We start from the raw sequence: 27,725 nt of genomic DNA, 5'->3' as shown, positions 1-27,725 counted from the left end.
CAAGGGAAATGCAGTTGCGACTGTGTGTGTCTCTAGTGTTGTACGTCACAGCATTTGTCTATCGTATATACTGATAACTACCTAGATGTATAGATTGTTATTTCATGAAGTACACTTTTATTCAGCCAGTATTCTGTTTATTTGCTACAAAAATATTCACTGGACAAGTTTTTCAGAATGGCCAACATAATGATGCCATTATTCTTGCATTATCAACTAAAATAGGGAGTGCTCCTTAGATAACTGGCTTCATAAGATATGAAATGAATGGAAAGATTTCTAGCTCTCCACATGAGACATGAGCCCCAAAATAATTTTTCATGCCCTTGAATGTCAATGGAACTTGCTGCTCCTCCTGGATGTGAAGTTGCTCCAGATTGCTCCAAAAGGGAAACTTGCTGCTCCAAAAGGGTCCAAAATGAAAATTTCGCTGCTCCAAAAATTGCTCCAAATCAGAAGACCTCGGTGCTATCACTGCAAATGCTAATATAGACTTTATCATTGTTTGCTCAGTGGAGTGGCTCAAAATACTACTTTCATTGCAATAGCAGTGCTCATGCTCACAGCATGATGTCACAGCATGATTCAGCTGATGTCGAATTGTTTATGCATATATTTTTATTTTTTTCTAAATGTAAGCTTTTTTTATACTGCTCCTAATTTGATATTTCGTGATAAAAAAAATGCATGTCTTTCTCCCCGTAACTTGCTCTAACTCTGGATTTTAGTGCTCCAGAAGTAACATTTTGCTGCTCACAAAATTGCTCCAAATTGCATTTCGGCTGTTGCACCCCTGTGTAAGCAGTGAGATAGTGACAGAAACACTAAAGTGCCTTTGATTCACTACAAAATGCTTTGCATTTTAAAGACAAATTTTGCCTTTCATCAAGCTAAAATAGGACACGGTAGTCGCGTTACAGTGATGTGCCGAGTCCATGCCTACCTTGTCTAGTTAGAGTGCAAAATTCTAATACAGTAGGCTCCTGTTTCTTAAACGAAACCTGAAGTGACCAGGAAAATATGTTCCATTTAACAGGAGTTTTGTTTACTGAGAGATGAGCAGGGGTGCAGCTTACAAGTATGAAACCAATTACACCAGAGGTAGTTGTTTCATTTAAGCAGCAGTTTTGTTTATCAGATTGTCATTTTCTAGGATAGCCTGTTCTCTCAGTGTTTTGTTTTGAATCATTTGGGCAGTCCCTTGTTGGTTGCTAGGCAAGCTGGATCAATAAATAGATGTCTGAAGGATTTACACCGGGACACTCTGACGGCAACATTGCAGGTTCGTGCCCACTCCGTACTCAAGCAGCAAAAACAAAATGCAGCTGGTGCGAACACATCTGAGACAAGCGATGTAGAATCCGAAAGTGTCATCGAAAACATGAAGCGACAGATTGATTACCTGGAAAAGCAACTTCAAATGGAACGAGATGCAACAAAGACTGCTCGGGACGACTGCGAGGTCATGGCACAGAAGCATCAGCATGTTCTCTTGGAACAGAAGAAAGAGTGGAGGAACCGGTCAGTTGAAGCCTCCCGTCTTTCTTTTTTGTTTTAATTTGCACTTTTCTGGCACGTACAAAGCAGGGCTGTGCAAAGGTACCTCGCGATTGTGTCATGATACACGTAGAAGGTACTGTGATGATAAGCATTTGAGATACTTATACAAGATGCGAACGGTATGAAAATGTTCGTACTGGCATATGCACTGTGAGACATCAATACATTGGTTGATTTTCCATTTTTGAGGGTGAGGAGTTGAGTCTCCCTACATAGGGGACACCTAGCTTGTGTGCTATGCAGGATAACATTGGCATGCTCCTTAAAGGTTTAGCTGTCAGCGAACTATGAAAACATGTCGAATCCCTCCTCGACATTTCAGCAAAAAATTTTCAAATGAGGTCAGTTTTTACAACAGAAATAATAATATTGAACAAAATGAAAGTGCAGAATTGGTACAGGAGTGCACATGTTCTTGGTTACTGAAATGGGGGTATCGCCAGATCGGGTTGTTTAATGAAAGGGAGACACTTGCTGAAGGTGAATCATTTGACACAGTCTTACATTGGGCTTCCTGTACGTATATGTCACTATTTGTGACATTAACAAACTAGAAGCAAAGTAGAGACAAATAACGATGAATAGGATGGAAACTGTGTTTGTACGAAAAGATAATCTGAAAAATCTACCCTACAAAATTCAGTCTTAGATAGTAAAAGTTTATCACACAGTTGAGTCACTTGCATGTCTGCACGTGTCTGCTGCGATAGGTAAGGTGATCAATGCTGGATCTACGACCCTATCAGTTGGCTTGGGTCCAGAACCCGATTGCCTTGAGCCTAAACAGCCTGCAGCCCATGCATCTTCAACGGCAACCACATTTTCTTCCTCATTACGTGGAACCACATTCAGTTCCACTTTCTTGTTCTCTGCAACCCAATGCTCTTCATGCAGCTTTATTTTGAAAAGATCCTTCTAAGCCACATCAGTAAAACACATCACATCGTTGTGTGAACAAGTATGGAACATTTTAGCAAATGGAATGCAGAAATAGCTTGACAGCATTGTTTGCTTAATATAATCTCACTAAGCATCTTTACTGCAACAGAAACAGACTATTCCCATCTTTGTATGGTACCTCTTAATATAGCACTCACGATAATTCAGACTTTTGAATAATTCAGAAAAATTTTTTGTTTTTGGTTGGACCTGTGCATTTTAGATTCATTTTAAAGGCATCTAATACAAACTTCTCCATTGCATAAATTTGGTGAATTCACAATTTTTGGCTGTGCATGCCTTAAAATACCTGCTGCCTTTGTTGGTTCTGGCTGAGCATTTGGATTTCTTACACCACTAACAATCACAAGTAAAGCCATTCATTTGTCAGCCTACAATGGCTTGTTGACTAAGGAGAAAAAAAATATTACTTAGCCTTGCTCTATCGCGTGCCTTGTGTTGTTGCTTAGTCACTTTTGCCTCAGTATACTGCAGCCGTGCAGAAATGTGTTCCAAGATTCAGAAGGGGCTACTGCTGTCACGAGATGCAGCATATTTTGCTCCTTAATAAGAAACTCAGCCCGCAGGGGGGTTTGTGTAAGCAGGTGTAAGGTGTTAGCGACACCTCAGACCCGAGCTAACAAGGAGGGGGGGGGGGGATTGGACTCCTTCTTACACCTAGCCATGTCCGGGGAAAAGGGGATCCTGGGGGTTAAGCTGATGCCGGCTGATTGAACCTCTAAGGCCCCTCCCTCCGGCAGAGGCAACAAACGCCTTTGGCCCCAGCTTCACGTAGACGACACCCCTGGGCGGACCCACCCAGGGAAAATCGGCAGTCGCCTTTTGCTATCTCTCTCTCTCCCTACATCTTCGTCTTTTCTCACTTTTTATCTGTCCTGTCATCTTATACCTTCCGCTTACTTCCATTTTTTTCTGGCGGTGAGGTTTAACCTTGTGTGTGTGCCCTCTCTTGGGCACATTATATTTGGCTATAGTGGCTGTTTAGAGCTGGCGTTGGCGTGTATTATCGAATAAGTACTGTTGCGCTCCTATGTTGGGCTCCGTGGTGGGCAGCTGGCAAGGCTGCCAAAAATATTTATGCCTTATGGCCTCGAGTTCGTTTCCTCAACTGAATGATCGTCCCCTCACAAAGAGGAGATGCACCAATGAGAGTTTAAACTTTTTTCTGAATCTGATTCCACGTCATCCACGATCTCTCTTTTATTGTGTCAAAAACCCTCACAAATACACTCGGGCAAGGTTATAAGGCTACTCGTATGGCTAGTGGGGACCTGCTCTTTGGAGTGCAAAGCAAGAACCAGTATGAAAACCTCTCAAAACTTGTCTCGTTTCGAAGCACCCCTGTCTCAATAACACCACATCGATCTCTGAGCAGCTCCCAAGGTCTAGCGTCTGACCAAGACCTTCTTAATTTGACTGGAAACGAGCTCCTTGAGGGCTGAAATGAACATCGTGTGCCTTATGTGCAGTGAATCGAACTACGACGTGACACAAATAAATACCCACAAAACACTTGATTGTAACCTTCTCCACAAGCACCCTAACTGAATATCTTGAAACAGGCTACCTAAAGCTAATGGTATGACCATACATCCTGAATCCACGGTGTTGCTTTAAGTCCCAGCATTTCGGCAATGGCTCTCACAGCTGCAGTGGCCGTCAAACCTGTGCCAAGTGTAGCTCAAATGACCACGCTTCATACAACTGTGTGAAAACTCCCCACTGCGCAAACTGCAATGGTGGGCATCCAGCATATTCCCGTGCTTGTCCTGCGTGAAAACACGAAAGGGAAATAATCGCCCTCAAGGTCAATGAAAACATCTCCTTTAGAGAGGCGCGCAAACGTCTCTATATTGCGTAGGGTCTATCGCTTGCGGAAATGGTATGCAAGGGGACAGTACCACCAAAGTCCGCAGAGTTCGCACGTTCGCCACAGAATGACAAGCGGTAGCGCCATCCACCCCTTCAGAAGCAGCAGCAGGTCTGCTCTGCAGCCAAAAGGCTCGCAGGCCCCTGGATCTGCAGCCACAGCTGTTCTGAGAGAAAGCCCTAAACCTCCCGCTGCCATATGCGTCAACCGTGAGTGGACGTCCAGCACTTCGTCCGAAGTGATAGACACAACAGCAAGTCCATCGGTGTCCCAGACGCCGAAGGATAGGCACAGCTTGTAAGAGCACGCCAAAAAGTAAAAAACCCTCATCACGGGGCCCAACAAGGGCTCCCGGACTTAAGTCACTAGCTCTTTTCCTACACACAGCACTAATTTACACCTAATATGAATACACAAATCATACAGTGGAACGTCGGAGGACTTTTTAGAAACCTCGGTGAGGTCCAACAACTCCTACACAAACATTCATCGAAAAGGCTGTGTGTACAAGAGACAGACCTAAAGTCCTACAACACCAATTTTCTACGTCGTTATGTAATATTCAGAAAGCACCACAATGATACGATCATGTCATCCGGTGGCGCGGCCATTATAGTTAACCAAGGAGTAGCATGTACACACTTACGACTCCAAACGTCCTTTGAGGTAGTGGCTGTTCGAGCTGTTCTTTTCAATAGACTTGTCATCATCTGCTCTCTATATACTTTCACACCACCATCTTGAAAAACATGAATTCCGCTCTTTAATAGACGAACTGCCAGAACCTTGTCTGGTCCTTGGGCACCTGAAGGCACGCAATGATCTATGGGGTGATCCTCGCCTATATGCACGAGGTCGCCTTATCGAACAGTTTCTATTTTCTTCTGGTGCGTGTCTGTTTAGCAAAGAGCCAACATACTTAAGTCTTGCCAACAAAACCTATTTATCAATAGATTTCAGCATTACGTCTCCATCGCTTTTACAGCTGCTCCAATGGAAAGTGATTAACAATCCTTTCAAAAGTGACTACTTTCCAATAATACTGAGCTCATTGATAGACAAAGGTCTTCCACAAGTTCCGAGATGGCAAAGAGACAAGGCCGACTGCGAACGGTTCTGACTAGCTACTCGCTTAAATTGGTCGATATATATGTGTGGACTGAGCATAGATGCCACTGTAGTCTTCTTTGCAGCTCTTTTTATTGATGCTGCAACAAAGTGTATCCCCCAAACTGGACAATCTGCTAAGCGACGCATACCTTGGTGGAACAGTTAATGTCAAAATGCACGTACAAAGCGAAATAAAGCATGGAAGCTGCTTCAGGACTCACCCACAACGGAAAATTTTACTAATTCTAAACAACATTAAGTCCCAAGGCAGAAGAACGTGCCGACAGGCCAAACGGGAATGTTGGCACAAGTTTTTATCAGGCATCAATTCATATACATTAGCAGGCTGAACTCTGGAACATGGTTAGTAGGTTAGCAGGAAGACAAGTACGCTCACTCCTTCTCGTAAACACTCTTGATGACCAAGCGAACTCTCTCGGTGCTCATTTCGAACAGGTTTCTAGCTGGTCACTCGACAGTGAAGCCTTCCAAAGATACAAAACAAGAATTGAAAAGCAGAAACTTGAATGCAAATGCACAAAATATGAGGCTTGCAGCCAGCCTTTTAGCTTGGCTGAGGTACATGCATGGCTGGGCTGCTGCAGTGATTCGGCCTCTGGTTCTGATCGCGTGGTTCACGATATGTTGAAAAACTTGCCTCCCAAAACTCGCAAAACATTACTCTCCCTGTGTAATAGCCATATGCTCTTCCAGTGAGATTCCTGCTTCTTGAAAAGAGGCCATTGTAATTCCAATTTTAAAACGCTGCAAGGATCCGTCTTCTTTTGCGAGTTACAGGCTGATCGCTCTAATAAGTTGTTTGTGTAAGCTTTTTGAGAAGATGATTAACCACACTACATTTTCTGAAAACAACAACCTGCTGTGTGTGGATTTCGCATGGGTAGATCCACCACTGACGATCTGTTACGTATCGAAGCATAAATACCCGATGCTTTTGTTCATAAACACGTTTTTCTTTCAGTATTCTTAGATATGAAAAAGGCATATGACACCACATGGCGCTTTGGCATACCGCGATACCTCTCACATTTAGGTGTTCGAGGTAACATGCTGACCATAATCGAAAGCTATTTATCCAACCGTACTTCTCGTGTCCGGGTAGGAAACGTTTTGTCGCGAACATTTGTCCAGGAGACTAGAGTGCCGCAAGGTATCGGTTGAGCTGCACACTTTTCGTTATAAAAATGAATACATTGCATTCCTACATTCCAGGCAATATGTTTTATTGTACATATGTTCACGACGTGCAGATCGGTTTTAAATCCTGCAATCTCGCATTGTCCAAGCAACAGCTTCAACTCGGTTTGAATAAAGTTACCAATTGGGCTGACGAGAATGGATTCACCCTTAACCCGCAGAAAAGTACCTGCATTTTATTTACAAGAAAGAGAGGTCTGCACCCCGATCCGATCATTCACTTGCACGGACAGCGATTGGCTGTGGGAAGTGAACACAAATTTTTAGCCATAATTTTAGACATGAAATAACATTCGTACTTCACATGAAAAAGCTCAAAAACAAGTGCCTGAAAGCTATGAATATACTAAAGGTTTTGTCGCGAACATCATGGGACAGGGATAGAAAATACCTGATAAATCTTTATAAAAGTCTTATACACATGCGCCTAGATTACGGGGCAATAATCTATCAGACAGCGACAACAAGTGCTTTAAAAATGCTTGTCTGGTTTATCATTTGGGCTTCCGTCATTCCATGGATGCTTTTCGCGCTAGTCTCATAGAACGCGTGTACCTAGAGTCCAACGAGTGGTCACTGCAGCTGTAGAGAGCCTAAAAGTTCATTGTGTATTACCTCAAGGTGAATGGTGATAAAAAACACTCCTCATGCTCCACAATCAATGACTTATTCAGTTCCACACTATTTGATAACCGTCCTTCAGTTCGACAGCCCTTCTCGCTTCGTGTGAGTAGCCTCGCTGAGGAAACGGGAGTGCCACTTGATCAGTGTCTGATGGCTCCTGGCGCGCTTCTGCCACCGTGGCAATGGCAGCTCATAGAATGCGATATGCCCTTCATGGAAGTTACAAAACACGAACCTGTAACACACATCTGCATGTACTTCCTGGAGCTTCAACACAAATACAATTGTCCTGACTTTTACAGATGCCTCAAAGTCTAACAGTTCTCTATCATACGCAGCTGTTGGCCCATCTTTTCCAGAAGCCAGCTTACTAACATTCTCATTAAAGCATTTTTACCGCAGACGCTTAAGCAATACTTGCTGCTTTTACACATCAAGCAATCAAAACTACCAAAGGCAGTAGTTCACACAGATTCACTAATTGTGGTAAAAACTCCGAAAACTTTAAAAAAACACAAAAACCCGCATTCTTGTTTCGCTTTACTCATTATTATGCACAGTCTATGCACTCAAACAACATGTCATAGTATGCTGGGCGCCAGGGTATCGCGAGATCTAAAGTAATGTGTTGGCCGACCAACTGGGTCCGTCCACAAAAACACTACCAATACATGTATAGTGTTACGTTTGGCCCGGCGATTCGTCTGGGCAGACGCCATTGTGCGTAAGCTAGTCTACTGGGGAGCCTCTCAATCCGTTCTGCGCCGAGTCTGCCAGACGCTGTTGAAGATTTCGGCAATTACCCAGACCATGTGGCAAGCAAAGGCGAGTTCCTGACTTTCAACTACGGACCCTTTCGTCGGCTCTTCGAGCAGCAGCGGTGACTGATGGCCTCGGCGACTCATCTGGCGATGGGGAAGCTGTTGTGACTGGCGCCAGAGCTGACAGGGGAGCGGCGCTTTTTTAATCCTCAATTCCGTAGCCGACCGGCGCGCCGCCTATGCCCGCCAGGCATTGTCCCTGCTAACCCGAAGGTGAGACGTCGTGTCGCCACGACACCGTTAACCGTTCGAGAGAGGACAACAAAGACAGCATCTTCCTTGGTAGAGACCGTGGCGGCCGCCACAAATCGCCCCGCTAATTAAACGAACAAATCCGCGGACCCTTTGATGTATGCTGTCAGGAGCTTGGTACCTCTCGACTAGCGGCGCACACACGACGAGGAACCCCGCTGGAGCCACCTTGCAGTGCAGTGATCACGACTCAATATTAGACACTCACGTGCACTGTGCATGCTCGTCCCCCTCACCTGATGTGTGTGTGTGATTGGTGTTCCACTCAAAGAGCAGAAACCCGACAGGGCTTAAAAGGACGCCGCAGAGTGCTGGACGTCGCTCTGAACCATGTAACGGTTCAATCACCACGCTGGTGGTTTGTTAAACCACTAACCCTTCTTTGCTGTAAATACGTGTAAATAAGGCCATAAACCTGTTTGTTTTTGTATCCTCTTCTTGTCAGCGTTCGTTTCCTCCACCCGGTTACACCACGCTACCACAAGAGACCGGGTAGACCCCCAATCGCAACAACTGGTGGCAGCAGTGGGATGCCATCGGCAAATTCTTCCTTCCGACCCTTTACAATAGACATTCCCGCACTTGACCTAAAACCTTTCCTCAAACGACACCTCAGAGCACGTTCGCAAAGCACATGAGATGGCTAAACAGAAAACAAACTACGTGTTATCAAGCGACATCTTGGGAACTGGCCGCCAGTATCGAAGTCACGCCACACAGACTTAAAACTTTCAAGGCTAAGATTAGGACACACACAGTACACATTCGTATTTTTTGTCTGGTGGTGATACACCTTTGTGCGAGAAGTGTGGTGATCCACTCACCATTATCCACAATTTGATACAATGCTAGGAATTACAGGCTTTAAGAAAAAAGCACTTTTAATCACCCTACTGAGAGCAAATGCCACTTCATCCATCGATGTTCATCGGTAGGGATTTGCTTTTCAAACATCAGTCATTGCTTGTGTTTTTGAAAGATGTCCGTAACTTTATGTGATCTACCCTGCTAATCTGCAGCTCGACTTCTGAAGAGAGGTCGTCGCTGCACTAGATACATACAATCAAATCCCGGCTGTGGCGGCTGCATTTCCGATGGAGGCGGAAACGTTGTAGGCCCGTGTACTCAGATTTGGGTACACGTTAAAGAACCCCAGGTGGTCAAAATGTCTGGAGCCCTCCACTACGGCGTCTCTCATAATCATATAGTGGTTTTGGGACGTTAAACCCCAGAAATCAATCAACTAGATACATACACTACAAAGCAACTGTCTCGTGGCCTTTAGAAACAAGGACGTTACAGACACATTCGTGCTCCGTCATCTCTCCAAAACTTTATGATTAGAACCGCTAGCCGCTCATTTTCACGCTACACGTCATGTCACTCTCATAGTTTTAATACCTTCATGTTTTACTCGTCTTTAGCGCGAGGATTTTTAGGCCCCTATACAGTCATTAAACATACCCATTGCCCACACCTTTTGTCTGATATACTGCGGCTCCTTGGCTATCATACGGCCTTTACGCCAAGAAACACCATGTATCATCATCGTCATCATCAATTAGAAATGCAGTTTTACATAATCAATACCAATAGAGTTTAACCCACATATAGCAATAGTCAAGTGTGACAAAAATTTTATTTTTATAACCGATAATTTCTGTAAAAGAGTTTCACACAAAAAATAAGGGGATGGCAGGCTATTGTGAAGAAACTAGACGGTTTTATGGATGGGGTCAAGTACTGCCATATTGGTCTGTTAACCTTTGTGTTTCAGCAAGCAAGCTAAGTGTTATGGTAGATGCATACGCATGAAAACAGTTGGATGCATGCATACGATGTTTCGTAGCCTTAACGCATCAATATAGCAAAAACAAGTAAACATTGGTTTAACAGCTCAAGATGGTGGCACCCAGATGTCTTACAAAGGTGGTCTCTGATATTAAATTGGATATTCCAACAAACATCTATAAAAAGATGACAAAGGTACCAATTTTTCTAACATGTTTAAAAATTCGGATGTGCAAGTCTGAACTTTTCACTGGAACTGTATGTTTTAACAGACGCCACCACCGAAGCTTCCACATCATAGCAGATTTCGAGAGTCAGCTTTGTTGCGAAGTCACAAACTGTACGGTGAAGCATATTGCGAATTCAAAGGGCACGCACTGGAGTACATTTTGGTTGTGGGCAGATGTTCAGCAGCTTGAATTTTTCTTTTTCTTTTTTTATTTTCAAAGATTTTATGTTTCATTAACTTTTGGCAGGGACACCCACCAGCCTTAATTCATTATTTAATTGATAATGTCGCATGAGGCATTGCTGTAAGCGAGTTATTTCCCCACAGAAAACATACAGGAAGTTGACTGTGCAGCAACATCTCATTGTTATAAATGATATACTGTTCAAACTGGTGTTTAGGTGGGTTTGACGGTATATATTATATGACACATGCACACATTTACTCACAATCATTTGGAGCTGTCTTACAATACAACACAAGTTATTATGTTGGCCTGAGTAATATTTATGAAGACTTCTAATAATTCAAACAACGCATGAGTTCTCCCGAGTGCAAATTATTGAGAGTCTCCTGTTTGTCCTCAATTTGCAGTCTTGAGTATGGCAGTTTTCGTTTTAGATGTGAAGCAGCTCTTTGACTCCCCTGTGTTTGATTTGATTGATATGTGGGGTTTAACATCCCAAAACCACCATATGATTATGAGAGACGCCATAGTGGAGGGCTTCGGAAATTTCGACGACCTGGGGCTCTTCAACGTGCACCCAAATCTGAGCACACGGGCCTACATTTCCCCCTCCATTGGAAATGCAGTTGCCGCCGCCGGGATTCGATCCCGCGACCTGCGGATCAGCAGCCGAGTACCGTAGCCACTAGACCCCGGTGGCGAGGCGACTCGCCTTTGTAACGGTGTCCCTCCGTCTGCACCGCTCCCCTCACTGAAGTTGTTGGAATGGTACCAAGTAACTCACGCCCTCCTAGCAGTGCGTGGTGACCTCTCTGCTTCGCCTGCGGCGCGCTTGCCACATGTGGTCTCTCTCTCGCTTTACTCTCTCCACCGCTTGAAACGCTTGAGTCCACTCCTCACTTAGGCATCATCTCACCTGCGCCACCTCTTTCCATCTGCCGGCTAAATCAAGCGGCGAGCCGGCGCGTGCGGACGTTGCACGCGTGCCTCGAAATTCTCGTTGCGTGTACAATGTGGACAGCGCGATCAAGCCGACGAGCAAGACGTTGTCACGGCATGCTTTCCGCTAGTGTGTGTGTATCTTTCCCGGTTATTGCCAGCGTTGTAAAAGTTAGCGAAGCCGATCGGGTTCTCGAATGGCGACGTCAACACTGAGGAGGCGCGAGCCAGAGAAGCCGAATGCAAGCGTCGGCAGTGGAAGACCAGCGACACCGAAGAGGTGTGAGTGAAGAACACCGATCGCATTCGAGAATACCGACTGCGCGCTGGTAACATTGATAAGACTCGAGCCAAGGAAGCCGAGTGCGTCGTCAACGTGTCCCACCTCCTGTGTCTTTGCGTTTCAAACAAACATTTACTGGAGTAAACAGCACCCACGTCAACACCGTTTCAATCGGGTCAACGCCATGCGAACCGCGGCTGCTTTGTACCCAATCAGGATTTTCTTCGGAGGGATGGTTCATAGTGTTTTGCTTACTTTCATGTTTATTCATGCCCTATTTTGATTAACAGTCAGCTGTCTTCTTATTCTGCAGTTTCCTCCTTTTGTGAGTGCTCGAAAGGGAGCTATAAACTAATTTGTTCAGCAAGCCCAAAATATTTCTGTTTAATGGGAACGAGTGGTTTTCAAATTTTGAGGAGCACATTTTAATGGTAGTCCAAAAAAAAAGAAAATCAATGAAATGAAAATTTGGGCTCACCTTTTGTCAGTGAAGTAATTAGAGGCCAAATTAATTGATCAAATAATTATTTAATATCTTGATGTGATAGCAAATAGTCAATAGACAGAATTCAAATTTTTTGACACAAAATGATAATAAATGCTCCACCTTACGGTAGCTTTTAGCGAGAAATAAACACGAGAGATGGAAGCCTAAAGAAAGCACGCTAAAAGCTACCGCAAGAATGAACCAACTCGTGAAACAAGTTGCTCCGCCTTCTCAGTGAAAAAAGAACTGCCTTAGCGTATTTCGGGAACAGCGTGTCCGCTTCTGTAATTTCTTCATGTAACCCGACTTTTGTGTACTAGGTTAGCATAATATGTACAGGAAATGTTAAGCATGAGTTTAGGATGAAGAACAACCCCTTTATTTTTACTAGCTAGTTGCTGACTTACAAAATTGATGATTCCAGTTGGTATCACTGGGCCTGAAAGGTTTAAAGTGGTCCTGCAACACAGCAGGACACTGCATTCAAGTGCAGGTGCATGCCCTCAAGCCCAAAATTTCATCAATGGATGGATGTAATGCACGGTGAATGTGTTTAAAGAAAAATGCTTTCATTGGCAGACAAGCAGCAATGCATAGCTTAGATGCAAATTAGTTCTAAATAAATAGCATGTGCTTAGATGTGCCACTTTTTCTATGTTTAAACTTTCCTTTGATTAGGTCTGTGGGCTTATTACTTTAATATTGGTAAAAGTAAAAAATTGTTACCATTTCTATGCAGGTTGGATGAAATCAAGCAGAATGCCAAAGACATGGCAAAGGAGTTGAGAAAACAGCTGGACCTGCAGCATGAAAAGCTCAGTGCAGAGTACCAGGTATTGTATTTATTAAGTAATCAATAAATAACTATTACTAATAATTCAAAGTCGCTGGGGCCACGAGAAATCTTTGAATTAAGCTGATTTTCGAATGAACAGAAGATACAAACGATGGAAGGCAAAGAAACTTGCAATTATTTAGAGTAACGAGGGCTCATCATTTTCTGTGCCGGCTAAAAAGCTTGCGGCTCCAAGAATTATGTTTTCCCGCAATACCTAGTCTTATTTTTTGTCTAAAACATGCAGGAATGGCGGGTCTCTCTGCTGCCACAGAAAAAAAAGAGAAAAAGAAAAAAAAAGAGAAAATGCTGCCATGATAAATTGAAACGTGCACCTGTGGAAAACAAGATGTGCTTCGCTATCAATACAGTTGTGACACGCGGCCAGCATGTTGCTTGCTCTTCGCTGCGTCGGCGCATCATGATGTGACCATTAGCCCATTCTTTCTCAAAAAAGAAAGAACTTTATAATGGCTCACTATGGTATAATGGCTCACCACGCCACCATGTTTGTGCTGCAACCTGTGGTCTGCAGGACAAAGCATTTTTCAGGCATCTGCAGTGGCATAACTTCTTAGTTTACTGCTGCTACGATCATTGAGAATATTGGCTCACACCAGGCAGATAAGCCCATGTTTTTTCTTACATTATGACTGTACATGCCAACATAATGGAAGGGATATTTCTGGCCTGCTGTATTAGCAGAGTTGTCACAGCGTGAGGCTGCTATGGCCCCTCCGAAAGCAGTCATCCAAAAATGCCGCTCTTGTCTTTCTTTTAAAGTTAATGAGAGCAGGATCACACTGTGGGAAACACTTCAGATCATGATGAGCCTACACCAGGGCAACAGAGCTCTTATGTGTGATAGCTCTCTGCAAGAAACTCGGATGTCAAATTCCTTACTATTGCTAACCAAGTTCTGAAACAGGTCATAGGCATTATCTATCAAGTTCAAATACCGACCTTGGAGGCTATACTTCTGCTCTTGGAGATCTGATAAACATCATGGCGGTTGTGCATCACATTCTAAGTGCAATCAAGTATCATTTTCAGAATTAAAAAAAAATGTGTTTCGAGAACATTAGGGGCTGTGATAGCTATGTGATAAAATGGCAGTATTTTAAATGGGGGGGGGGAGTGTGCAATGGCTTCATCCAAAAATTCTCGTCCCGATTAGAGAAAAAAGAAGTGTTGCCATTTAGAGAGTTTAATAGTGAATGAGACTAGTCATTGCAGTAGAATAGTCATTCACAATTTTCTTCCAATCTTCATTAGCACCGTAGTTGTGTCACACATTTGCCTTGCTTATCTTCCAGAAAAAGTTAGAAGAAAAAGACGCCGAATATGGGCAGACTATTGAAAAGTTGAAAAATGAACTTGGAGAAGTGCATAAGATGAGTGCACAGGCGCCAACAGCACCGCTTCAAGAAATGGCTGCTGCAGGGGGAGACTTCTCGACCCTCGAACGTCAAGCGGGAGAGGTGGGCTGGTGTTGACTGTAAACAAGTTTTTTTTTCCTTACGTCATTCTTGATCACAAGCCACAAAAGATGAGGACAAACATTGGATTGTGTGAACAACTCTTTAGCTCTCATAATCATATGGTGGTTTCTGGACGTTATATCCCACATATCAATCGTCAATCAATTAACAACTCTTTAGTGAAGGTACACATTGGAAGTGTCAGCACAACTGCCTTTACTATTGTAGAGAATATCCAGTGAAATTGAGAGAAACTCATATTTTCCACCAACATTAATAAACAGAAACCACTCACAATGCGCTTGCTATGTTGCCAGTCCACTTTTGTATACAGTCGAGCCCAGATATAACGGCGCCACTTAAAACGAACTTTCGCTTGAAACGAACAATATCGGGTGACCGTGATAATATACATTGGTTCAATGGCACAAAATCACACTTACAACGAATGTCTCCGAGCGCCGCTGATCAGTTACAGCGAACGGAGTCGGTGGTCTGCCGACTTCCCAGGAAACCAATTTTGACCGCCGATCAGGCGTCGGGGAGGTGCCCATACATTGTTATTAATAAGGGCCGTTCCACGCGCTTCCCGCACAGCCGCAATGCACGTGCTGGGACCCCTACCGCATGCAAGTGGGGGACGAATAAGCCAATTGGCGACGCTCTTTCACCCTCCGCAGCGTCGCCAATTGGATTATTTGTCCCCCGTTTGCGTGTGGTAGGTGTCCCAGCACGTGCATTGCGGCTGTGCGGGAAGGGCGACGAACGGCCCTAAACGCCGACCCTGCCTCCGCGACCCTCTAGTAGCCGCTCTCCCTAACCCACGGAAAGCTGTTTCCTTCCTCCATGCCCTGACTGCTTTTAAAGACGATAGTCTTTCTTGGGGACCTTCGACGCAAAAATTTTGGTCTGTTTGTGTGTACATTTGTCTGTTTGTCCACTCTTGAAGGCATCGGGCATTTGAAACGGCCGACCTCATTTGCAGCGCCCACCATTGTTGCTTAAGGCTGAGTGTTCAAGCTTGTGTGTTTGTCAATTAAAGAGCAATTATTGTGCATTTCTGGGGCACCATGACAACGCGTTTGTATTCTGCATGTGCGTCTTTTACTAGAAAAGGCATACATAGGTAATTTTAAGGACCATAGCGCTTATCGCGCTGCGCTGACCATGCAGCGCCTGCACGGAACGGCGAGTGTTTCCAACGATTTGCTAAAACGAGACTGTGGTGGTCCTACTCGTCTCCTTACGTTCTACACCTTATCACCTCTGAGAGGGGCGAGCACACCTGTCTCAGAGCCACGCGCTTTGTTTTCGAAGAAAACTGCCAGAAGGCGCTCATGTTTCACGTGTGACGCGGCTTGATGCGCTCGTTCGCCTCCGCTGCACGCTCGAGGCACTCTAACGCAGCGCCTCCAGAATACCACTAACCTATTTTCTTGTGCAGAACATCAAATAAATGTCTTGTTCACTCCACCCGCAAGACGATCGTCTTTCGATGACATTTGCAGATTACATGCAGATACGGGGTCAATTTTGTTTACGTGCGAGTTTAACGGACCTTTCAAGCAAGCTACCCAACCTGCCTCCTTTCCGTGTTTTGGTTTTCAAGGTCGCCCTCCCGCCGCATCCTCCCCTCTCTTTATCGCAACTCCTTGCCCTTCTGTCGCAATTCTGCTCTTCTCTTTTGATCACAACCCCTTCGCCCGTCTCCACCACTCCGTGACGCCCGCTTCCCTGGCTCGAGTTAGTTTCGTTTTGTGACTGGAAACGGGCCCAGAGCTGTTCCACGTGTTTTGGCATGTGTGTCGCATGTGCGCGTCTTGCTTGTTCTTGGTGTGCGTGTGTGGTCATGACAGCCGACGGGAGGACTTGCACGCTTTTTCCTGCCACTCAACAAACATAGAAAGTGTGACCGCTTGGCTTGAGCGTAATCCGCGCGTTAGGTGCCGCGTTGCGGAGCGCTTGCTGATAGCTGTTGACCACCTGGCAGCCAGCTTGCCGCTTCGGGCGTCTTGGTATTCAGCTGTGGAGATGGTGAATATTTCGTGGGCGGCGGTAACTGCTACATGCGCGCGAAACAGTTTTCGCGAGGCGGACTTCGTCCACGTCGGGCTTGATGCCGAGCCTGAAGCTTCCGAACTGCGGCAGCGATTTGTGGCAGCGCGTCGTAGACTCTGACCTGGAAGAGCGGGTGGGACATCTGTTGCGATGATGTAATTACGGTCAATGATGATGCTGTCACTGCGGAAGTGTGCACGGATTGGGGCATTGTGAATGAAGTCTGTGGCGAGAGCAATTTGGATAACTCGGATTGCGAGAAGGATCGCGAGAACGACAAAACTTTTGAGTCTGTGCCTCATGCATCTTATGCCACGGGCCTCGGCGAACGAGCACCCCGCCATTTTTAAATGAACTCGAGACCGCCCTTATCTCTTCTGCTCTTTAAAGCACGTGCATCACGGACTTTTTGGGCACAAAAAGTTTGTGTTTTCTCTTGCAACTTTTTAAAAGCTGTGTTTCATTTATTAAGAACTTCGGGGTACAGTGAACGGATTCCGCGTCACGCTCAGGTTCGTTATAAGCGGGCTCGACTGTAGTTGAGGAAGTGATGTTTGTTTAGTCGGTATGCTAGGCTATGCTGAGTGCAGCATATAGTCTGAGGTGTGTTCATACAGTATCAAACCTTCGTTTTTCACACATAAACACATAAACTTGGACACATAAAACACATAAACCCTAACTTTCACACATAAAAGAATTGAAGATGTCCTGTTTTGACATATGGAAGTGATCTTATGCGCATGCATAGATTTTTTTCCCCCATTGAAGAAAGCGTTACTTCAGGACAGCCAGCTCGTGTATGAAGATGTATAATAAGCACTTGTCAAATTGCAGCACGTTGTAAAATCATGGCATTGCATGAACTACCAAATTTTGCCAAAAGCTTGATAGTACACTCAAACCTCGTTATCACGAAGTTGAAGGGGAGCAGCAATTATTTTGTTATATCCATTATTTTGTTACATCGATTATAGCAGTTTGTGGCCATGTATGCTAAGATGGGCGCCGCACACCTATAAGCATGCAAAGAAGGAAACCGCCTTGCGGCCGAAGGTACCGCTGCGCGACCACGCGTGACATGAAAAATAAACTCAGTCGAATCTCATTAATTTGAACTTTCGGGTAATTCGAACTCACGCTGAGGTCCCGTCAAAGCTATGTGTATTCCAATGGGCAAAAGCACCCTGTAATTCGAACGCGCAAGCACTTGCGACGGTTAACTCGAACATACCGAAAATTCTCTCAGCACCATGCCGAATCCCGCGGCGGCACCTCTTAACGCTGCATGCGAAGAAAGAAAAGAAGAAAAGGAAAGACTGTGGTGGATTGTTTGCTCTCTCTCAAACGCCAATCTGCGACGCGCCTGTTCCACACTTCTCTTTTTTTTGTCTCTGCACGTAGAGACCCTTCTCCTTTCAAGGCCTCACGCGCAGAGAGGGGAAAAAAAATGCTGTTGCGGAGAGTCCTCCTTTCTTGGTGCAGAGTAAGCAGCCATGGTAGCAGCAGAGACGCAGTTGTTGCCGTCGTGAGAGGGAAATCGCTTTGCACCACGGCACTCGCTGAGTGCTTCCTCGATCCTCTCCACTGGCTGTGTGAGGACTGCTCTCTCGGCCGTGAGGGGTGTGGCTGTAAGGTCGGCACGGGAGTTTTGGAAGAACTGCTCCGAACGAGCGTCAAACTTCGCAGAAAACGTTATACTTTACACACTACGGTCGTTTTTTTTTCCATAGACTATTTGATTGACTACTTTAGTTTTTTATATCTGTTTACTGGTTAATTTTAGGTCGTTACAACGAGGTTTAAAATGCATGGTTCTCAATGGAGTTTTCAAGAATAATATCATGTACTTCAGTATATCCATCATTTCGTTATATCCCGTAACGTTATGACGAGGTTTGAGTGTCATCATCATCATCAGCCTGATTACGTCCACTGCAGGACAAAGGCCTCTCCCATGTTCCGCCAGTTAACCCGGTCCTGTGCTTGCTGCTGCAAATTTATACCTGAAAATTTCTTAGTCTCATCTGCCCACCTAACCTTCTGTCTCCCCCTAACCCGCTTCCCTTCTCTGGGTTCGAGTGTACCCTGTGAAAACTGTTCGCCAGATTTAACAGGCTTTCGAGCACCTCTTTCATAAACGAGTGGTACATCGTCAAAGGTGGCCACACATCAGCAAACCACAAAGTGCATTCATGCCGACTCTCAAAAAACCTATGATGAGAATGTCATTGAGTGGCGAAAAATTTTGAAGGTGGGCCATACCATCACAGTTTAAGAACTGGCAAACAAGATTTGGGTAGGCATTGGACCAGTACTGTATTTATTCGAATAGAGTCGAGCCCGCTTATAACGAACCCGAGTCTCGCGTGGCATCCGTTCACTGTATCCCGAAGTTCGAAGTAAATGAAACACAGCTTTTAAGGGGGGACATGGGTCTTAGGGCTGTCTCATTCATTTTTTAACCAAATGTGACAAAAGTTGGCATGCTTACTTAGTTTGTTCTCCCGATTCTCAAAATGTAAAGGTTTTTTCTGTAGCATCATTAGTTACCGTATAAACACGTGTAAGGGCCGCACATCTTTTTTCAGGAAATGAGGGCCAATTTTCAGGGTGCGGCCCATACACGGAACTTTTTTTTGGTAAACTAAAAACAACGTACCACTTCGCGAACGAAGAGCGTTTATTGCAGTATGCCGCGTGTGCACTTATTTGTCGTCACTCGACGAGTCCTTTAACTCGGAGTCCGAGATGGTGTGTTGCAGAGCACCATCATTCCACAAACAGTCATCTTCGGTGCCATCCAGGCTGTTGGATATCCCAGTGACCTTAAAACTTCGGGACACAATGTCCGTCGACACCGAGCTCCACGCCGACAATACCCAACCGAGAACAGTAGCAAGCGGTGCCCTCTTCAGCCGTCCGGTCGGTGTCTGCTCATGGTTGCCGGTTGCCATCCACTCCGTGTAGAGTCTTCGGAATTCAACTTTGAACGGTCGATTCATGCTCACATCCAGTGGTTGCAACATTCCTTTGAGGCCGCCTGGAATTACGGCCATGTCTGTGCCGACACGGCGCAGCTGCTCCTTCACCTTATCGGTAAGGTGGCCGCGGAAACTATCCAACACTAAAAGTGAATGTTTGGCCAACAAAGCTCCCGGTCTGTTCTGCCAAACACTTTTCACGCAGTCAAGCACCATATCATCGTTCATCCATCCCTTCTCTTGGGCGCTAACTATGATGCCCTTGGGGAAAACTTTGTTGGGAATTCTTTTCCTTTTCAAAATAACGTACGGGGGGTAGCTTTTGCCCATCCGCGGTCACACAAAGCATCGCGGTGCAGCCTTGGCGCTCAGCGCCGGTGGTCCGCACGGCGACACTCTTCTTGCCTTTTACTTCGACTGTGTAGTTCTCGGGAGATTCGAACCACACAGGAGTTTGATCATCGTTCGCTATTTGCGACAACAGATAATTGTGCTGATGGCGCAGGTCAATGACATGCTTGTGAAAACTAAGCACATTTTCGGTATAGTCTTTTGGCAGCCGCTGGCACAGCGCAGTCCTCCGTTGAAAGGAGAGTCTCTTCCTTTTCAGAAACCTTCGCACCCAGCCAGCATTAGCCTTGAAATGCCCGGTCGGTATATTTTTCGCACGTGCTAAGGCTAGTGCCTTCATGTGCAGCATGTCCGTAGTGAGCGCAAAACCATCGTTACGCAACTCAATCACATAGCGGAGCAACTCCTCTTCCAAATCAGGATACTTGCACTGTTTTCCTCAGAAAGCGCGCTTTTTGATGTTGGTATTCTGCAAGGCTTTCTTCTGAGCGCACCAATGTCGAACACACTTCTCGTCAACGTCGAATTTTCTGTTGGCGGCCCGTTTCTCGTGCTCTAGAATAAGCTCGATCACCTTCAACTTATAGCCAGCTGTATAGCTATTTAGCTGCTTGCCCATCGTGCCATAACGTAAACGTCCCGCAGAAAATTAGCTAGAGTCCCAGAGTCATTCAACGGTGCGCAAAACTCGAGCAAATGGCAAGCTGAACAGCACAATAACCGAACAACACACAAATACCAAAGTTGGTGATGCTAATGCTGATATGGATAGCGCGTTTGTATATAAGTGCCAGAAGTTGAAGATATAATCCCGCTTAACCTTCAGTTGGCGGGTGTATGAACACTACTGAAAAAACTTAAAATTTTTAGCCAACTTCATGAACATATTAGCATGAAGAAAACCAACAAATTATTCGAATGACGTAGTATATGGTGATGATAATTGCGTTCTCTAACGCCATCTATTGACAACGCCTAGTAGCTCACACACGCGCACGTATTTTTAATACGTATCGGTCAAGGAAAGTGCGGATGCGGCCCTACACGCAACTTTTTTTTAATATGTGCTTCTTAAAAACGGGATGCGGCCCTTACACGCGTGTATACGCGTGTATAATTAAATTACCAAGATAACAATTTCTATTGTTCTTACCACAATAGAAAAATAACCACCTGTCGAAAATTTATAAATGACATAGGGATTGACAGCAGAAAGCATAAGACATACAACATAAGAAGCACTTTTTTGATTGGGTCATTATTTCTTACTTTACAGTACACTAAACTTTTCAGCCCTGAATGTGGCCATTGTGTGGTCACACAAAAGACTAGTTTAAAAAACTTGCATCAAGGGAAATCAAAATCTGCTTCCTATATTGTGTGCTCCAAGCATATAGCTTCATGCTGCAAAAAAAATATTCTGCTTTCTGTAATAGTTTCAAATATACTGTTGTAATTTTCATGCAGGCTGTACAAAATAGCCATTTTGAGAAAATGAAGAAAACTACGAATTCTAACATTTTAAACTGTAAAAATGTATGTACTTATAATTACGTAGCCATTGCCATATATATGAATGCTAGAAAGCCTAAGGAGTGCAACGCTGCAAGCTGATCGAAAATTGAACGAGTACTTCTCGAATTACAGCACAGTAAAATTCATTGCATGTAACCAAATACAGAAATTTTTATAATAAAGTAAAAATGAATTCGCCCAATAAAGATAGGCTCCCAGCATTGTTTCTTGTGCACATTTAGCTACATTGTGCAAAAACGATTACAGCTCTAGCTGTCCTAGGTCCACTTTTACCGAACAAGAAAAAGAATGTGGCCAAAATCTGTGCTTTGAGAATACTGCTGTTAAAACTTTATTTCCCAGTTCTGAGGGAAAAATATCATAGCACAACTACTTTTAGTCAGTTAATATGCACCGGGAATGCAATAGGGCTGATTGTTTGCACGAGCATGTCGATTCTTCTAGTCCTGTAGCAAGTTGTCACCGTGTGCTCGTCTGAAATAGATGTCTGAAGGATTTACACCGGGACACTCTGACGGCAACATTGCAGGTTCGTGCCCACTCCGTACTCAAGGAGCAAAAACAAAATGCAGCTGGTGCGAACGCATCTGAGACAAGCGATGTAGAATCTGAAAGTGTCATCGAAAACATGAAGCGACAGATTGATTACCTGGAAAAGCAACTTCAAATGGAACGAGATGCAACAAAGACTGCTCGGGACGACTGCGAGGTCATGGCACAGAAGCATCAGCATGTTCTCTTGGAACAGAAGAAAGAGTGGAGGAACCGGTCAGTTGAAGCCTCCCGTCTTTCTTTTTTGTTTTACTTTGCACATTTCTGGCACGTACAAAGCAGGGCTGTGCAAAGGTACCTCGCGATTGTGTCATGATACACGTAGAAGGTACTGTGATGATAAGCATTTGAGATACTTATACAAGATGCTAACGGTATGAAAATGTTCGTACTGGCATATGCACTGTGAGACATCAATACATTGGTTGATTTTCCATTATTGAGGGTGAGGAGTTGAGTCTCCCTACATAGGGGACACCTAGCTTGTGTGCTATGCAGGATAACATTGGCATGCTCCTTAAAGGTTTAGCTGTCAGCGAACTATGAAAACATGTCGAATCCCTCCTCGACATTTCAACAAAAAATTTTCAAATGAGGTCAGTTTTTACAACAGAAATAATAATATTGAACAAAATGAAAGTGCAGAATTGGTACAGGAGTGCACATGTTCTTGGTTACTGAAATGGGGGTATCGCCAGATCGGGTTGTTTAATGAAAGGGAGACACTTGCTGAAGGTGAATCATTTGACACAGTCTTACATTGGGCTTCCTGTACGTATATGTCACTATTTGTGACATTAGCAAACTAGAAGCAAAGTAGAGACAAATAACGATGTATAGGATGCAAACTGTGTTTTTACGAAAAGATAATCTGAAAAATCTACCCTACAAAATTCAGTCTTAGATAGCGAAAGTTTATCACACAGTTGAGTCACTTGCATGTCTGCACGTGTCTGCTGCGATAGGTAAGGTGATCAATGCTGGATCTCCGACCCTATCAGTTGGCTTGGGTCCAGAACCCGATTGCCTTGAGCCTAAACAGCCTGCAGCCCATGCATCTTCAACGGCAACCACATTTTCTTCCTCATTACGTGGAACCATATTCAGTTCCACTTTTTTGTTCTCTGCAACCCAATGCACTTCATGCAGCTTTATTTTGAAAAGATCCTTCTAAGCCACATCAGTAAAACACATCACATCGTTGTGTGAACAAGTATGGAACATTTTAGCAAATGGAATGCAGAAATAGCTTGACAGCATTGTTTGCTTAATATAATCTCACTAAGCATCTTTACTGCAACAGAAACAGACTATTCCCATCTTTGTATGGTACCGCTTAATATAGCACTCACGATAATTCAGACTTTTGATTAATTCAGAAAAATGTTTTGTTTTTGGTTGGACCTGTGCATTTTAGATTCATTTTAAAGGCATCTAATTCAAACTTCTCCATTGCATAAATTTGGTGAATTCACAGTTTTTGCCTGTGCATGCCTTAAAATACCTGCTGCCTTTGTTGGTTCTGGCTGAGCATATGGATTTCTTATACCACTAACAATCGCAAGTAAAGCCATTCATTTGTCAGCCTACAATGGCTTGTTGACTAAGGAGAAAAAAAATATTACTTAGCCTTGCTCTATCGCGTGCCTTGTGTTGTTGATTAGTCACTTTTGCCTCAGTATACTGCAGCCGTGCAGAAATGTGCTCCAAGATTCAGAAGGGGCTACTGCTGTCACGAGATGCAGCATATTTTGCTCCTTAATAAGAAACGCAGCCCGCAGGGGGGTTTGTGTAAGCAGGTGTTAGGTGTTAGCGACACCTCGGACCCGAGCTAACAAGGAGGGGGGGGGGGATTGGACTCCTTCTTACACCTAGCCATGTCCGGGGAAAAGGGGATCCTGGGGGTTAAGCTGATGCCGGCTGATTGAACCTCTAAGGCCCCTCCCTCCGGCAGAGGCAACACACGCCTTTGGCCCCAGCTTCACGTAGACGACACCCCTGGGCGGACCCACCCAGGGAAAATCGGCAGTCGCCTTTTGCTATCTCTCTCTCTCCCTACATCTTCGTATTTTCTCACTTTTTATCTGTCCTATCATCTTCTACCTTCCGCTTACTTCCATTTTTTTCTGGCGGTGAGGTTTAACCATCTGTGTGTGCCCTCTCTTGGGCACATTATATTTGGCTATAGTGGCTGTTTAGAGCTGGCGTTGGCGTGTATTATCGAATAAGTACTGTTGCGCTCCCATGTTGGGCTCCGTGGTGGGCAGCTGGCAAGGCTGCCAAAAATATTTATGCCTTATGGCCTCCAGTTCATTTCCTCAACTGAATGATCGTCCCCTCACAAAGAGGAGATGCACAAATGAGAGTTTAAACTTTTTTCTGAATCTGACTCCACGTCATCCACGATCTCTCTTTTATTGTGTCAAAAACCCTCACAAATACACTCGGGCAAGGTTATAAGGCTACTCGTATGGCTAGTGGGGACCTGCTCTTTGGAGTGCAATGCAAGAACCAGTATGAAAACTTCTCAAAACTTGGCTCGTTTCGAAGCACCCCTGTCTCAATAACACCACATCGATCTCTGAGCAGCTCCCAAGGTCTAGCGTCTGACCAAGACCTTCTTAATTTGACTGGAAACGAGCTCCTTGAGGGCTGAAATGAACATCATGTGCCTTATGTGCAGTGAATCGAACTACGACGTGGCACAAATAAATACCCACAAAACACTTGATTGTAACCTTCTCCACAAGCACCCTAACTGAATATCTTGAAACAGGCTACCTAAAGCTAATGGTATGACCATACATCCTGAATCCACGGTGTTGCTTTAAGTCCCAGCATTTCGGCAATGGCTCTCACAGCTGCAGTGGCCGTCAAACCTGTGCCAAGTGTAGCTCAAATGACCACGCTTCATACAACTTTGTGAAAACTCCCCACTGCGCAAACTGCAAAGGTGGACATCCAGCGTATTCCCGTGCTTGTCCTGCGTGAAAACACGAAAAGGAAATAATCGCCCTCAAGATCAATGAAAACATCTCCTTTAGGGAGGCGCGCAAACGTCTCTATATTGCGTAGGGTCTATCGTTTGCGGAAATGGTATGCAAGGGGACAGTACCACCAAAGTCCGCAGAGTTCGCACGTTCGCCACAGAATGGACAAGCGGTAGCGCCATCCCCCCCTTCAGAAGCAGCAGCAGGTCTGCTCTGCAGCCAAAAGGCTCGCAGGCCCCTGGATCTGCAGCCACAGCTGTTCTGAGAGAAAGCCCTAAACCTCCCGCTGCCATACGCATCAACCGTGAGTGGACATCCAGCACTTCGTCCGAAGTGATAGACACAACAGCAAGTCCATCAGTGTCCCTGACGCCGAAGGATAGGCACAGCTTGTAAGAGCACGCCAAAAAGTAAAAAACCCTCATCACGGGGCCCAACAAGGGCTCCCGGACTTAATTCACTAGCTCTTTTCGTACACACAGCACTAATTTACACCCAATATGAATACACAAATCATACAGTGGAACGTCGGAGGACTTTTTAGAAACCTCGGTGAGGTCCAACAACTCCTACACAAACATTCATAGAAAGGGCTGTGTGTACAAGAGACAGACCTAAAGTCCTACAACACCAATTTTCTACGTCGTTATGTAATATTCAGAAAGCACCACAATCATACGATCAAGTCATCCGGTGGCGCGGCCTTAATAGTTAACCAAGGAGTAGCATGTACACACTTACGACTCCAAACGTCCTTTGAGGTAGTGGCTGTTCGAGCTGTTCTTTTCAATAAACTTATCATCTGCTCTCTATATACTTTCACACCACCATCTTGAAAAACATGAATTCCGCTCTTTAATAGACGGACTGCCAGAACCTTGTCTGGTCCTTGGGCACCTGAAGGCACGCAATGATCTATGGGGTGATCCTCGCCTATATGCACGAGGTCGCCTTATCGAACAGTTTCTATTTTCTTCTGGTGCGTGTCTGTTTAGCAAAGAGCCAACATACTTAAGTCTTGCCAACAAAACCTATTTATCAATACATTTCAGCATTACGTCTCCATCGCTTTTACAGCTGCTCCAATGGAAAGTGATTAACAATCCTTTCAAAAGTGACTACTTTCCAATAATACTGAGCACATCGATAGACAAAGGTCTTCCACAAGTTCCGAGATGGCAAACAGACAAGGCTGACTGCGAACGGTTCCGACTAGCTACTCGCTTAAATTGGTCGATATATATGTGTGGATTGAGCATAGATGCCGCTGTAGACTTCTTTGCAGCTCTTTTTATTGATGCTGCAACAAAGTGTATCCCCCAAACTGGACAATCTGCTAAGCGACGCATACCTTGGTGGAACAGGTAATGTCAAAATGCACGTACAAAGCGAAATAAAGCATGGAAGCTGCTTCAGGACTCACCCACAACGGAAAATTTTACTAATTCAAAAAACATTAAGTCCCAAGGCAGAAGAACGTGCCGACAGGCCAAACGGGAAAGTTGGCACAAGTTTTTATCAGGCATCAATTCATATACATTAGGAGGCTGAACTCTGGAACATGGTTAGTAGGTTAGCAGGAAGACAAGTACGCTCACTCCTTCTCGTAAACACTCTTGATGACCAAGCCAACTCTCTCGGTGCTCATTTCGAACAGGTTTCTAGCTAGTCACTCTACAGTGAAGCCTTCCAAAGATACAAAACAAGAATTTAAAAGCAGAAACTTGAATGCAAATGCACAAAATATGAGGCTTGCTGCCAGCCTTTTAGCTTGGCTGAGGTACATGCATGGCTGGGCTGCTGCAGTGATTCGGCCTCTGGTTCTGATCGCGTGGTTCACGATATGTTGAAAAACTTGCCTCCCAAAACTCGGAAAACATTACTCTCCCTGTGTAATAGCCATATGGTCTTCCAGTGAGATTCCTGCTTCTTGAAAAGAGGCCATTGTAATTCCAATTTTAAAACGCTGCAAGGATCCGTCTTCTTTTGCGAGTTACAGGCTGATCGCTCTAATAAGTTGTTTGTGTAAGCTTTTTGAGAAGATGATTAACCACACTACATTTCCTGGAAACAACAACCTGCTGTGTGTGGATTTCGCATGGGTAGATCCACCACTGACGATCTGTTACGTATCGAAGCATAAATACCCTATTCTTTTGTTCATAAACACGTTTTTCTTTCAGTATTCTTAGATATGAAAAAGGCATATGACACCACATGGCGCTTTGGCATACCGCGATACCTCTCACATTTTGGTGTTGAGGTAACATGCTGACCATAATCGAAAGCTATTTATCCAACCGTACTTTTCGTGTCCGGGTAGGAAACGTTCTGTCGCGAACATTTGTCCAGGAGACTAGAGTGCCGCAAGGTGGCGGTTGAGCTGCACCCTTTTTGTTATAAAAATGAATACATTGCATTCCTACATTCCGCGCAATATGTTTTATTGTACATATGTTCACGACGTGCAGATCGGTTTTAAATCCTGCAATCTCGCATTGTCCAAGCAGCAGCTTCAACTCGGTTTGAATAAAGTTACCAATTGGGCTGACGAGAATGGATTCACCCTTAACCCGCAGAAAAGTACCTGCATTTTATTTACAAGAA

The 27,725-nt window shown here is 44.6% G+C and overlaps 1 protein-coding gene across 11 annotated transcripts in view; it reads left to right on the top strand.

The window, feature by feature from the left end:
• LOC119185246 (uncharacterized) overlaps positions 1-27,725 on the top strand; it is a 312,525-nt gene that overhangs the window by 137,115 nt on the left and 147,685 nt on the right. For all 11 annotated transcript variants that reach the window (XM_075879550.1, XM_075879553.1, XM_075879554.1 and 8 more), the window contains 4 exons: positions 1,283-1,521; positions 13,071-13,164; positions 14,483-14,647; positions 22,106-22,344. In XM_075879550.1, the coding sequence (XP_075735665.1) occupies positions 1,283-1,521; positions 13,071-13,164; positions 14,483-14,647; positions 22,106-22,344 (737 nt within the window). The remainder of the gene's footprint in view (positions 1-1,282; positions 1,522-13,070; positions 13,165-14,482; positions 14,648-22,105; positions 22,345-27,725) is intronic.

This window comes from Rhipicephalus microplus, chromosome X, assembly GCF_043290135.1.
Source record: "Rhipicephalus microplus isolate Deutch F79 chromosome X, USDA_Rmic, whole genome shotgun sequence".
NCBI classification, from domain to species: Eukaryota; Metazoa; Arthropoda; class Arachnida; order Ixodida; family Ixodidae; genus Rhipicephalus; species Rhipicephalus microplus.
This window is presented reverse-complemented; position numbering and strand designations above follow the sequence as displayed.